A 14,920-nucleotide genomic window follows, 5' to 3' on the forward strand; every position below is an offset into this window, starting at 1 on the left:
CATGGTTAGGGGCTTACAGGACAAGCCCTATGAGGAGAGACTGAGGGACCTGGACCTCTTCAGCTTCTGCAAGAGAAGGCTGAAAGGGGATCTTGTGGCCGCCTACAAATTCATTAGGGGAACTCAGCAAGAGATCGGCGGTGCTCTGTTCACCAGGGCGCCTCTTGGGGTAACAAGAAACAATGGTCACAAACTGACAGAGAGCAGATTTAGGCTAGATATCAAGAAAAACTTAGTTACAGTAACGATAGCCAAAATTTGGAATAGGCTTCCAAAGGAGGTAGTGCTATCCCCTACCTTGGGGGTCTTTAAGAGAAGGCTGGATAGGCATCTGGCTGGGGTCATCTGACCCCAGCACTCTTTCCTGCCTAGGCAGGGGGTTGGACTCTGATCTGTTCAGGGCCCCTTCTTACCCTAGCATCTATGACTCTATCATTTTTACGCTCCTAATTTCCCGTGAGTTGCTCAAAAATAGTGTTACTGAGTCCTATCCCTCAAGAAGCTTTTTCCATGGAGAAATACTGTCCAAGTGCAAACATCACAATATAAGAGAGAACCTTTAAATCTAGCATCTGCTTCCACCACAGTTCACCCAAAGGAGACCACCTGCCTTTCCTTAGCAAATGTTGGCATGACTGTGTAGCACACATTTGGGCTAGGGACAGAAGTTACACATAAATTGGTTTAAGTGATCAGAACTTAGTTTAAACCTGTAGCAGAATAGCAGTTCAGTGCATATAAACTAGTTTCAAAATGGCTGAAACTGGTTTAAGATAAACCTGGTTGAATGTAGTATCAGACTTATTTGGGTCAAACAGGTTTATGAAACTTCTGTCCCAGACCCCTTCCTAGTTCAAGTTAAATCACAGTCCCCCAGCATGCTTTTCAGCCTTGGGCTGAGCTGTGCTGTCTGCTCCAGAGAACAGGGTTGGCCCTGCACCCTGTCCCCATCCCCCTGCTCCCTAGCTGGAGCAGTAAGAGCTGACTGGCAAGAGGGTGGGGGAGGGGCAAGCCTGGCTGGGGATGCAGCTCAGTCTAGGCAAACCCCTGGTAGCGTCTGGGGCCAGAGAGTGGGGTTAAACGCCCTTTCCCCTGCTTAAATTTATGGCTGGCTGCAACTGTGGATTGCAAATCCCAGCGGCACCTAGAAGCAGGAAAAAGTAGTGATGACAACCCTGCAGCCTCCTGCTCCTGTAATTCTAGACTGCAAATCCCAGAGACCTCTGGAGCAACAGGAAGAGGAAGTAAACACACATGCTCTAGTGCTCCCTGGCTCTTGGTCTGAGCCACTGCAGGCATGTGGCTGCATTTCCTGAATCACAGGTGAATCACAGGTTCACTTCTTGTCTCAATTTAATTTGTGCATCTTAGACTAACCTGCAAAGACTTAGGTTGATTCAGCCTTGGGCTTTTTGACTATCTGTATCTAGCCATAATGTGCAACACACATAAAGTGAGCTCTTTGCTCTCCATCATACCTGCTTTTCAAATCCTAGATCTGCTGCTGCTAGTCCCTAAATGCCCACTGCTGATTTCAATGAGTATTTTAATTAGATTTTGCACTAACCAATGCAGCAATGCAAGACTTAAGGGCCAGATTCTCTACTCACCAGCACCCAGCATCTATCCCCACTGCTCTTCCACCAACACCTGCCCACCCACCAACACACACACTTCTAGACATAAAACTATCACCTAGGAGCCTAGGTGTAGACAGCCATGCAAGTCACGTGGCAATACAGGATAAGGCCCAGATAGTCTGAGCTTCTGGGACATGAGAGGATTTAAGCCATACATGATAGCATATGTGATCCATTATATACACCCATCTAATCCAGGAATTTTCAACCTTTTTTATGGAGTGTATCCCTTCTGGGTACACTTCTGATGGAGCATGGGGTGGGGGGTGGCAGTGGCTGGATGTGGAGTGGCGGGGCTTGCATGTGGGGGTGGCAGCACGGGGTGATGGATGGCAGCAGCTGCCATCATGTATGAGCTCCCTGCACTGCGTTCAGCCAGTGCCTGTGTGGCCCACAGAGGGGAGCCACTGCCCTCCCCTACCGCTGTCCCCCCCCCCCCCCCCCCCCCCCGGCCCTGCTCCTGGGAGGCAGCAGCGCGGGGTGGTGGGTGGCAGTGCTGCATCCCCACTTGCCCCCTCTTCCCCCCAAGCCTACATGTACCCCCAGTTGACAATCCCTAATTTAATCCATTATATATCCATATGCAAACCCTACATGGGTCCAAGATACCCGAAGTTGTTCTAACCAATATTAGAAGCTATGTATATGCTACCACATACTTCTAAAGTCCTTCTATTTCCAAGGAGCTCTGGAACGCTAAAGAAATTCCTTGGCAGAACTATCTGGGTAGAAGGATTATGAGTCTACAAACACGTCATAAAATAAATATGCAGTGCTAGCAAATAGAAGATCACTGTATGCTAATTGATGGCTGTTAGAAAGGAGGCAAACTACTCCTTAAAATCTTTAATACCTTTTCTCTAGATACTAAGGATATTAGAATTTTTTCTCTTGAAATTTCTATCAAAAATCTTAAGAAATTTCTAATTTGAAGCCTGATTTCTGAGGACAGGCAGCAAACACATAGCACTTACCTGGAGAGAAGTGTGAACACTTACATTTAAAAGAAAACCAAAACATTGGAAGCCCATACTTCTGAATACAAGGTAATTGGACATTTTGGGAAAATGCACTTTGCCACAACCAACCGTAATTCTATACTCTTAATCTCAAAACTCAAAATCCTGTTGTTTTCATGATGGGCTAGAAAATGTAGAGTGAGATCCTGGCTTCTGCTCATACCCCTTTACATCAGAGAAAAGGGCCAAAGGGAAATACAGAGGTCCTGAAAGCCCTGGCTCACCATGGGAGAGAATCCCCCTGGTACAGGAGCAGCTGTAAGACTGTCCTCCAAGCTCCTCCTGGTGGAATGCACAAGCTACTGTGAAGATTCCAGGCAGTACTTTAGCACATCGGACAGCTTCGTGAAGCTGCTTGAACTTGGATGGGCCCGCACAGCTGTTTAAAGTATGTCAGGAGCCTCTTCCCCTCAGGTCCAGGGGGGATGTAGAAGTACTTAAAGCCACCATAGTTTTCCTTCAGCCTGGGTTGGGAATTTAGAACCTTTCCTAATCTGCACTGGTATGTAGTGTTTAATATCCAGAGCCATCACACTAAATTGCCCATGTATATATAGACTGCATCCATAAGATGGAGTGGGGAAAGTGGTGTTTAGTTATAACAGGTAACTAAATGGGATAACAGATTTTCCACCAAAGGAATAACCTCTTGCTTTTAGGACTTATTTGATTCATGAGCATCTGAAAGCTAACTCTGTTTTACCTTCAACGTTCCAGATGTTATCTTAAAATTTCCAGAATTAAGGACTGTGTTTTTAAACACCAGTATTTTTCTCCTTTAGTAATCACCTGGGGGGGGGGGGGGGCGTATTTGCATGAGGTGCTTACTGTGGAGCGGCCTATTTAGCTCCACAGTAAAGTGTTTCTGTCTATACATGCGGAGCTATTAGGCCAGAGTAAACGAATTAACTCTGCTGTAGGTTAGCACTGCTCAATACAAGTACTATCCTACATCAGAGTTATTTACTCCACCACATTGCACACGTAGACAGTGACAGGACTGGCTGAGGTACGAGACTACTACAGTGTGGGAGCTGCCTGCTGGCTAGCCCTACACCAGGGGTGGGCAAAATGCAACCCACGGGCAGGATGCAGCCCACCAGGACATTCTATCCAGCCTGTGGGGCCCCTAAAAAATTTAGAAAATTAATATTTATCTGCCCCTGGCTGCCTGTTATGCAGCCCTCGATGACGTGCCAAAACTCAGCAAGTAGCCCTGCGCCCAAAATAATTGCCCTCCCCTGCCTTTCACTATAGCACCCTCATGCCCCAGCCAGCCCCTCTGCAGCACCTTGAGCCGGGGCGGAACAGCTCCAGGCTGGCAGGCTGACCCCCAGACACCCTGCCAGACAGGGCTGCGCCAACCTGGTGGTCTTGGGTACATGTGTAAACTCTGCACCCAGGAGCAATAAACTCCATGCGAGCTGCACTGGAGTTTGTTGTGTTGTGCTAATTTCATGTGTAGATGCACACACCTGTATTCCACCCTTGTTACAGGTGGAAGCAAAAATAGCAAAAAATATCAGTTATGTCCGTCTGTTACTCTAGAAATTAAACTCCTTCTTTAGTTCTGATCTGATTTTGAATGTGGATATATTTAAATAGCGTATCTGTGTAAATATACAGTCATTTAAACTGTAAATTAATTACTATGTTTTTTATTTTAGGAGACTGAAGCATATCAAGGTAGTTTTGGCTAATGAAATTACGGTCATTTAAAAAAGAAAAGAAGGAATGGTTGGCTGATTTCCTTCGTCACCGCTCAAATTGGGCTCAGTCCTGCATGGTGCCAAGTACTCTAACCACATCTTGCAGAACACAGCTCCTATAGACATGTGCAGAGCCTACTCTGACATGCTGGAAATCCAGCACATTGGAGCAGACTCAATTAATCTTGGTTAATCGAGCCTGCTGGAGCATGAAAACTGATGCGCTCTGGCAGCCTTCCACATCGTGTATCAGTGTCCCTGCACGTCTCCATGCTAAAAAAATGGCAGTGGGGCACTTTGAAATAAAACATATTCAATGAGCTTTAGTTCAAAGTGCCCCACCACCAGTTTTTCAGTGTGTGGATGCTTTTAATTAGCACAGCTCTTTAATTAAAGCACCCAGCGCTACATCCCGGAGCACATGCCTGATAAAAATGTCCTTAAACACGTGCTGGTTTTAAAAACGCGGATCTTACCATGACATCAGTGCTACAGTCATACCTTCCCTGGTAAGCTATATGTAGGGGTGGAGAAGAGGGAAGACAGAGCAAGAAAGCAAAAAGGGAAAGGAAGAAAGCGGTTGATATTGAATGGATATTGACCAGAATAGCTGGCATCCTCTGTTGGGTTGGGGTTTTTTCAATCATGAGTGAATGGGGTCATTTTCCCCTCAGAAGCAATCAGGATATCCTCTTCAAATCCTAAAAAATTAGGCTGTCTCAGACTTCTTAGTCTTACTGGATGCAAGAACATTTTTTCTTCATTGACAGCAGTAAGAGATGAGAGGGATAGAGAAATGGAACAGGAAGTACAACTCTGAGACACACTAACTACTTCTAGTTGCTTAAATACCAACTTCTTGGGCCTAACTGTTGTTTTCTCTATAACACCATATATAGGAACAAATCCCTGTGACATATCAGCAAAGTCATTTAACCTTTATGCCTCAGTACCCCTTTGTGAAATGGGGATAGCCATGCTGCTAAAACACATGATGGGGGTAAATACAGGAAAGATGAGGCGGCACTGAGAAGGAAGTATACAGTTGTTGCTGTAAGAGACTTCCTGAACCATAACCATAATTTTGTATAATACATATTTACATAACTGAAAATACATACAGTTAAGTGAATTATATAACCAATTTTCACCACATATTTTAAAGATGACATGGTTCCCTTTTTCCCAAGCATTCTATTGTCTAAAAACCATAGACTACTCTTGAAAAACAATTCTTTTTTCCAAAATCTTTATGGTGAACTGAATGTTTCTGTACCCACAACTTAGACTAACATGATACAGCCTTATGCAAATTAAAAATATGTTGTCAGTGAATCAAATTACGCATGTGTTTGTTCAGGGAAATATATCATGCATGCTTATCTTTTCAGTAAAAGAATTCAAATAGACAATTGAAGGCTCAAAAGATTTCTGGGTTGCATAGTTTTGATGCTACTGGAGTGATGTTGTAGTCATAATGGTTTGGGATAGTTTTGATACCATATTTATTAAAAATAAGTCAATTTAGCAGGAGTATATTATTTTAATACATTTATATGTATTAAAATTTTAAGTGTGCGTGCAACAAAGAATCCAGAGTAGAGATTTCTCACAAAAACCTTATGCATTTTAAAAAGAGTTAAAACTGCATCCACTTAGTGGATTACTGGCTTGAATCTTTTCATTTTAATTAAGGCAAGCTAATATCTTCCTCATGAGCTTGTATTGCTTAATTATGTTGATCATTTTGTTGGTCTTTATGTCCTTAGGTTATCATCTGGCAAGAAAGCCCACTTGTCTCTCTAAAACCTATTCCTTCCAAGATTTTTCCTTAAGTTTATTTCCATGTCAATATGGTCTCTATATCCTCTGACTTCCTTTTTTACCCTGTATTTGGTGTTGTCTGGATTACATTGTAACACTTTGGATTGGGGACAGTATCTCACTTTACATTTTTAAAGAACTATATACATTTGCTATGCTGTCCAAATAATGTATTAATAATTCAGATGTCAAGTGATTTGAAATCAAGGGGCCATTTCTTTAAGGTCTTTTGAGAGCAGGTTAGAAAGAGCTTCCTGAAGTATTCTAAAAACTAAATATTTGCCTCTGCTAGATGTAAAGAGGGCTTTTTTTCTTCTTCCAGTCTCAGTCTGTACCTACCCGTCCTGTTGCTTGCCAGGTAAAATTCATGGAGTGGATATTGACAGGAATAGCTGGCATCCTCTGCTGAGCTTTTCTGAAATCATGAGTGAATGGGGCCATTTTCCCCTCAGAAACGATCAGAATATCCTCTTCAAAGCCTGCAAAAATAACAAAAAAGGTGATGAATTGGGAAGAGAAGAAAAAACAAAGCAGGATTTTAACACTGGTTAAAACACAAATATTTATTCTGGAGACCACTTTTTATTCTCAGCGGCATCTAGCTGCCAGATAACTTTCCCTTTCTTATCAAGCCAAAGCAAGATTGCAAATGCCTGAAGCAGGCGAGAGCTGCAGCCAGGATTGGAGGGGGGCGGTCTCTAGAGGATGGCCAGCATCACCTTGACGCGCTCCTGGGGCTCCCAGGTCACCTCAGCACAGGGCTTTGCCTCGGGAAGCTCTATGCCAGGTGGTCCAGGGCCAGATCCCCTCGCCTGCAGCCGCAGCCTGGCGCTGCCCCTGGAAGTCAGCCGCAGGTCGCGGGAGGTGCCCGCCGAGCGGTGACCCGCGGGTCTCGCAGCCCGGGGCTCACCTATGAGGACTCGCGCCTGGTGGGCATCGATCCACATGTAGAGCGCGTCTTCCTGCGGCTGCTCCGCCGGCGCCGCCAGGCTCAGGAGGCTCAGGATGCTGCAGAGCCGGAGCGCGGCCCGCAGGGCGCTCGGCCGGGCCATGCTGCCGCTCGCTCGCGCCGGAGAGCCCTGGGCACTGCGCTGCCCGAGCCCGGCTCCCGCTCCCGCTCCAGCTCCGCAACCGCACGCCTTGGGGCCGGGCCGGGCCGGCCGGGCTCGCCTCCTGGCGGGGCGGGGCGGGGCGGGGCGGGGCTCAGCTACGAGAAGGGAGCCTGGGCGTGGATGGAGCCGGCGGGTCGCGACCCCCTACACTCGGGGTCTTGGTTGTAGCCGGGTTAGGCAGGCGGGGGCTTCGGGCAAAGGGGAAATCTTTCGTCTGATACGTATCATTGATTCGATCATTTCATCTTTGGGCTAATGAAAGCCCTCACCTCTAGCCAAAGAACCACCTTGCCTGCCTCAGGCTCAGGCTCCTAGCTTTCCCTCCTTCCCGTTTACCCCACCAAAATCCAATACAGCCTCTTTTTTTTTTTTTTTTTTTTGCCCCAACAAGCCCCAGCAGGTCAGCATGGTTTGGCTGCTTCAATGCACAGGCAAACTACACCCATGCCTGGGCCCCTACGTGGGGGTGCCAGCCCACCAGGATTGCCTTGGAGTCTCCAGGAATTAGAAAGAAATCTCCTGGAGACTGCTGAGAGTCACCTGGGAGATACCTGCTAGGTCAGGGGCAGGCAATTATTTTGGGCAGAGGGCTGCTTACTGAATTGTGGCAAGCCATTGAGGGCTGCATGACAGGCAGCCCAGGGCAGATTAATATTAATTTTCTAAATTTTTTAGGAGCCCCGTGGGCTGGATAGAATGGCCTGACGAGCCGCATCCGGCCCCCGGGCCACATTTTGTCCACCCCTGTGTTAGGGCATTTATTCATTCCAATAAATATTACATGTTAAATCCGATTCAGACAGTAGGCCAGTGGATTTTTAAAATGTAATAGTAATGTGCCTTTGCCTTCCTGATGTCAAGTTATAACTGTCATTACATCATGTGGTGAAACCTCCCGGAATAGATTCAAAGAGAGTTGGCAACCCTAGCCCTAAGTGAAGAAGGGGCCCAGTTGTGCTTATTTTACATATTATGATTATTAAGTGCAAACAAAGTAATATAAATATACAGCATTAAGTAGGGGCCCATGAGTTTGTTTGTCTAGGGCAGGGTGGGCAAAATATGGCCCACGGGCTGGATCTGGCCCATGAGGCCATTCTATCTGGCCTGCGGGGCCCCTAAAAATTTAGAAAATTAATATTCATCTACCCTTGGTTCCAGTCAAAAATGACAGGAACTAAGGGCAGTAGGACCCAGGGAAAGCCCGGTGGGCTCCCACAACAGCAGAGCCCGCCCGGCCCCGCCCCCCCAGCCAGAAGTCCCAGCCAGGGCTTCTGGCCTGGGACCACGTGGCTGCCCCACGCTGGAACCTCAGGTAAGGGGGGGACCCCAGGCAGGGAAGGAGCCCAGGGAAAAGTGACCCAGAGAAAAGCTGAGCATGAGGCGGGGGGAAAGCCCCATGGCCGGCACCCCACACTGCAGCCACTCACAGCCAGCCTGGGTCTGCCTGTGCCTGCTCTAGACAGCCCCGCACGGGCTACGAGCGGCTGCAGCAGGAAGCGCCGGCCACAAGGCGAGTGAGGGGCTGCTTTTCCCCAAGTTCAGCACCAGCTTCTTCCCTGCCACCAACCAGGGGGTCGGGGCTGTGCACTGCCCCCTGCCTGTACCACGGGACTGGGGGCACTGGGAGTGAGCGGGCGGGGAGCAAGCGGGAGCGCAGGGCCTGCATCGGTGTCCCGAGGCCAGTGCCGGCAGGGCCCAGAACAGGGTGGCAGGAGCTCTATGGAGCCAGGCCAGCTCCCCCACTCTCCCTGCTGGTGCAGCACAGCCCGGCTCCACAGACCCCTGCCAGCCTGTGCCCTGCTTTGGGCCCCACTGGTGCTGGCCCTGGGACATTGGTCCCAAGACATTGGGACACTGGTCTCAAGATGGTGACCAGGGCAGGGTACCTGTCAAGGGGCAAGGCTACCCATGCGGCCCTCGACAGCCTGCCAAAACTGGGTAAGTGGTCCTCCTCCCAAAATAATTGCCCACCTCGGCCTAGGGCCCACTAAAGGGTTAAATTGGTCCCGCCACTGTGATTCCCCCTGGGAATCTCTGGGTAGATCTTTGGAAATCCTGTTTGCACCCCTCATGTCTGCCGGCATCTCACAGCTAACTTCAAGGGCCAATGCCAGGAGCTGGGGGCTTTTAGCAGCTAACTTCAAGGGGCAATGCCAGGCTCCTGCTTCAGGCAAGGATGTCTGTGGGGTGGGGAGATCTGGTCCTGGATCAACTGTGGAGCTGGTATAGAGTGAGACTAGCTTCCCAGGGGAAAGTCTGTCTTCAGATGACCTTGGAGCCCCAGGGGTGCTTCAAGATGATGCTGGTCACCCTCTATCCCCGCAGGGCACCATGTCCCATGAAAGCGATTGCCCCCCAAAATCCTGGCTGCATCACCCTTGAAAGGATCTCAAGGCATCCCCAGGGTCCCAGATGAACATGGCTGCTTTAAGGAGTGATCAGGCCTCAACTCACACTCCTGCATCATCTGGCGTGGCAGGAATGCTTCGGAAAAACCCCAGAGTTACCTAACAATTAATTAAGTACCAAAGATACATCGGCCAATTATTCTGTTACTAAGGAAACATTTTAAATTAGGATAGTTTCTTTCTAAATTGTCAGCTTTTTAATTCAATAGAAAAGATGGAAGTGAAGCTCTGTTTTCATTATTGGTTTTTAAGGACTGAATTCTGAATTTTGTGGGGGTTGTGTAAAAAAACCAAAAACAACCCAAGGTTTCCACCTATACATTTTTGGGGGCAGGGTGGGGAAATGATGCTTTTAGTATTTTTCTGAGTTAATACATTTTCCAGCCATCTGCATAGGTAGTAGTAGTTTTAAACATGCCCTCAAAACTGAATCTATAAAGTCACAAAAAAAAAATACAAATCAGTTGTGCCTCAAGACACTAGCTTTCTTGGGATTGACATGATTGCCTTTTTCTGGATCTGCTGTTACAAAGACATTTAGCAAAACATATGGAGTTGTGAATTTAACCTTTCTTTTTAATGTCCTACATATAATACAGTTATATAATAGTTAAATCCCCAAGATTGATGCTTCAGTGTATAAACCAAGCTCAAACTTAAAGGAAGTAAAGAGGAGGCTTTCACTGAGCACAAGTCATTCTATGTCTGTCTACTCTGGGTTCCTTGTAGCTCCTTCTGAAGCATCTGACAATAGAGTAGATGGACCACTTCTCTAATCCAGTAAAAATCTGTGTTACAGTGTTCACATTCCTTTCATTTCTGTTTTTGTTGTTTGCATGGGTTCTTTTTTTTAAAGTTGTCAAGACAATATATATGTTGTTATTCTGAAGCAGAGTGTTCCCTGTAACTGATGTTAGCAGCTCAGCTGAAAGCAGATAGGTTACTTATATGTATGGCTACCATCACTATAGTTCCAAGCATCTCATAATATTTCAATATACTGGTTTTTATTCTTTTATTCTACATGCTGGAGTAGTATTATTACTATTTTCTAGATAAGGAACTGAGACACTGAGAGGCTAAGTCACTTGCCCAGACTGATATGAAAAGTGTACGACAGGGCAGAAAGTTTAACTGAATTCTCCAGTGCCCTAATCACTTGACTATCTCTACAAATAGATATAGTTTTAAGAGTCAAATCTAAGGACTGTACTTGTAGCCTTAATCTTTCACTTAGTTTTACATCCTTGCAAGGTATTTTCAGAATAAAGATAAATAAACCCAATGTACTATGTTACATTTGAAATCATTAAACTCTGAATAATGTATCATCTTCTACGCTTATTCTTTATCTGTTTATATACAGACAGAATCATCATTTAATGTTGATCTTTCAAAGCTATCATCTCCTACATTTTCAAATAATTTTAATTTTTACCAGGTATGTGCACTGATGTGCTGCTGTAAAAAAATGTATCAAAAGCATTCCTAATGGTTTCTTCTTGCAGGCTCTCAATGCAAGGTGGCCCTCTAGGGGTTGATGTGATCAATAGCTAGTTGCTGAAGAAGTAAATGTTTTCCAAAAGTTTCATAAAAGAAAGTCAGTCAAATAATCCTTCAGAAACTGAAACAAAAGAGAGAGAGAGTATGATTGCGTTATCTATTTTAACAGAACCTTGCTTATGATTTTTTAAGAATGATGGCAGTACCTCCTCTGCGTATGACACCATCCCGGTCACATCTACAACCTCTTTTCCCTGGATAGTGTCTCTGTAGGCAGTCATGCTACCAACCTATTACTTTGTCCTAGTATGCTGAACATTTCTCCCCTAATCCCAATGCCAATAACATTTTCAGAGTATTTATTCATTCAGGATACATGCTTTCTTTTTTTTGTGAGCTTCAAATCAGACAGCAAGATAAATGATCTTTCTGTACCTATGGTACTTTTCTTTTTTTTCCCCTCAGTGTCCTTTTCCATTGTTAGCTGGTTGATGTATGTGCATTTGATTCTATTGTTTAATGATATGAGTTTCTGGGACAGGGAAGAGAAGAGGCCCAAGCTGGCACAAATTAGAGCAGTAGCCTTCCAGCAATGCCCCAGGTATTCAGGAGCCAAATTATTTTGATTTATATAGGTTAACACAAACACTTTAACTTGTACTCAGAAATTTAATGAAAATTCTGGAGTGCTGACACAATGTGTTTCCAGTGTGAAACTTGTATTAATGAACAGGTGGCTGCATTTTGTGCCAACTTAAATTTTTCAGGGGTCTCAAAAGGTATTAGTACTTTATAGTAATCTGTGGTGAGGTGACCAAAACATGGATATTTGTGGTAAGGCAAACTTAAAAAAAAAAAAAAAAGCATTTCTCATGAGATCCAGAAGGAAAAATTGCCCTTAGCTGCAACACCCACGAGCATCCCAAGACATAGCAGCATTCCTAAACTATTTAGCAGTGTTGATAATAGTGAACTTGTTCACTGATTTTTGCCAGTTGCTCCATTTGCTTATGTGATACTGTCCAGAAAGACAGAAAATAGATGTCAACGCAATATTTCTGTTATTGCATAGTTCAAAAAACAATATTAGTTAGGCTTCTTCATCAAGAAGGTATGACCAAAACATTTGTGAAAACAAGAAACCTGCTATTTTATGGACATTTCTTCAGCTATCAAATAGAAGCTAATTCAAATAGATGTCACTGTAAGTAATGCCTTTTAACAAGTGCAGACAAAGAACCATTGGATTCAGGGAGATAGTTGCCGTGAATTTAACAGAGCAAGCAATTATAATTCAGGCCATACTAGAGCACTGACAAAAGCCTTTATCTACGATGGGCTCTGTTGTCCAATCTGCTAAATGTATAGGCAGATTAAGCTTTTGTGGATGTTCTGAATCACAAACCAGTTAAATTTATATAATCTCTGGGTCTGAGGCATCAGAAAATAATAGTCCTTCATCACTTTACAGATTTTCTTGCTAGTACTCTTATTCCTGTTCCCCAAAATTCAAAAATAGTGTTAAAAAAATCTGAAATGCATTTAGCACTTTTATAACCCCACAAAAATACAAAGAATCTTAACCCTATTAAAGAAATGAAAAAGAATTAAAAGAGCCAATTTAACATTATAAACGAGTTTAAAATTAGATGTTAAAAGTGGAATCTGGTTGGTACAGCCAAGAGATTATATCCATTGAGATACATATATTTAAAAAAGACGGGAAAGTCTCAAAATGCCCTGTTTCAATATTTTTTTGATCAAAATACTTTTAATTTTGGTTTAGAAATGTTTTTCTTGTATTCTTTTAAAATCTATTGTGCAAAAGTGCAGATCTCAGTAAGAGCTGTCCTTTGAATATATGACGTTCTGTAGGTAAGTAGGGGATGCTTTTGAGCTTAATTTCTTTATGCCTCAGTTTGCAATCTGTAATGGAGGTAATGATAAGTGACTCATCTCTCAAAGGTGGTATGAAAATTGAGTAATGGATATATGTAAGGCACTCACATGCTGCAGTGATGAGTGCCACAGAAAACTCCTAAGGAAATATATATAATTCTGTCTTCATTGCAGAGTTGAAATAGAATGCAGCAGAGAAGGCCTGGGTGTTCCTTGAACAATGAGGAGAAAATAAAATACTAACCAGGTACTCATTATCATCATCCATTCTATGCACTGCACAAGGATCTTGTGAGAAAAAAATAATATATAATCATGTAATTAAAGACACTATCACAGTGCACAGAGAGAAGGGAATCAAACTACGATTGCATAGGACTAAGAAATCTCATTCTTAATTCTAGGTACTTCTTAATTTTGGAGTGCTGAGCTTTGCCATGTTCTAAATGATTGTCTCATGGCACTAAGATGTCTGCTCCTTTAAGAGCAGAAACTACCTAGAGAGAGGGCCCTAAGAGCCAGACAGAAACCCCACAGGTGCAGGTTACCATGGCAGCAGTTTAACAAGATTGGCACAGTCACAGAGCCCTAGGGGTGTCACAGCCATTCCTGGGGACCCTATGCTGTGACAATGATTGTTTTTAATGTAGTGTGTGCATACATGTGTATGTGTGGCACATGCATTTTCCTAGCTTTATGAGGAACCAAGCTGGGGAAAAATAGTTTCTATCGTCTGTCGTAATATTAACACTCTTGTGATTTATCAGCAGGGCTGGATCTTTTTGGTAGGTTGCATAGACCTCTGTCTCTCAAGCGATGTAACTGAGAGCAGTAGTAAGCTGTCATCCTCTATTTGGACCAGCACTAGAAGAGAATAAGTTAATTGACCAGTCAATTTCACAGATCTTTGCTGAAAGAAAGGGAATAGTGAGACTCAGTAACCTTGAGTCCCTCCACTTCCCATTCCAGGCTCTGGAGGGGAGTGTGGTTTCAGGGGGACACAAACTCTTGCTCATGTTCACCAATCTTGACATCTTTTGTCCTAGCCCCCATAATCTGTTGCTAGCACAGACCAAGATCTAACCCCCAGTGACTCCTCATCCCTTGCCCATGCCTTTCGTCTAGTAATTTGTCAAACATCTCTTCCCTGTTTCTCTTGCTCCCCAGTTTCTTTGCCCAGCTAGTCCCAGTCCTCTGCTGATCTCCTCAATCTGTCTCTGGCTTTGCCTCGAGTTGCTCATCCTTATTGGCTCCCAAATAAAATCTTGGTGGTCTCACTTCATTTGACTCTGTTTCAGGCTCTTTACCCTGTGCCTTCAATCACTGCTAAATCTGTCTCCTCCCACATCCTTTTTCTCCCCCCACTGATTTCTGAACCCAGTCTTCATGTCCTGCTAGTTCCAGTTGCCTCCAGTTTATCCATCTCAGTTCTTCTGTCTCCCCCATCTGTCATTTCCCTGACAAACCTCCTTTTTCCCAAACAATCTCAGGTTCCACCCTTTCCGCTAGGTCCCTTGTTCTAAATTATTCCCCCAGTTCTCCCCCCCCAGCCCCCCCCCCCCCCCCCCCCCCAGCCCTAGGTCTGGCTACTGTTCTGCCTGCATATTAATCAGGTTCTTTCTTCAAGATGCATGGATGCCAGCAGGGGCATTCTTTAAAAAAGTGTACAAACTGAGGATCTATAAGTAATATTTGAGCTTCAGTATCAAACAGTAGTTCCATACAGTATCATAAGCTACAGTAAGACCAATGAATACTGCCCTGTACTTTTTCTTTGCTTTGGAGGCTGTGGCAGAGTATCTT

General features: G+C 44.7%; 1 protein-coding gene and 1 long non-coding RNA gene across 2 annotated transcripts in view; one reads left to right on the forward strand and one right to left on the reverse strand.

The window, feature by feature from the left end:
- Positions 1–7,338, reverse strand: part of WIF1 (WNT inhibitory factor 1) — an 81,834-nt gene extending 74,496 nt beyond the window's left edge. Inside the window, exons 1-2 of the mRNA XM_006276396.3 lie at positions 7,103–7,338; positions 6,532–6,671 (exon numbers count right to left, since the gene is read on the reverse strand). Coding sequence (XP_006276458.1) covers positions 6,532–6,671; positions 7,103–7,244 — 282 coding nt within the window. The 5' untranslated portion in view covers positions 7,245–7,338. The remainder of the gene's footprint in view (positions 1–6,531; positions 6,672–7,102) is intronic.
- LOC109284540 (uncharacterized) overlaps positions 1–14,920 on the forward strand; it is a 39,093-nt gene that overhangs the window by 6,721 nt on the left and 17,452 nt on the right. The window contains exon 2 of the long non-coding RNA XR_002092034.2: positions 13,292–13,364. This is a non-coding gene — a long non-coding RNA (uncharacterized LOC109284540). The remainder of the gene's footprint in view (positions 1–13,291; positions 13,365–14,920) is intronic.

Source organism: Alligator mississippiensis, chromosome 4 (genome assembly GCF_030867095.1).
Source record: "Alligator mississippiensis isolate rAllMis1 chromosome 4, rAllMis1, whole genome shotgun sequence".
Classification (NCBI taxonomy): domain Eukaryota; kingdom Metazoa; phylum Chordata; order Crocodylia; family Alligatoridae; genus Alligator; species Alligator mississippiensis.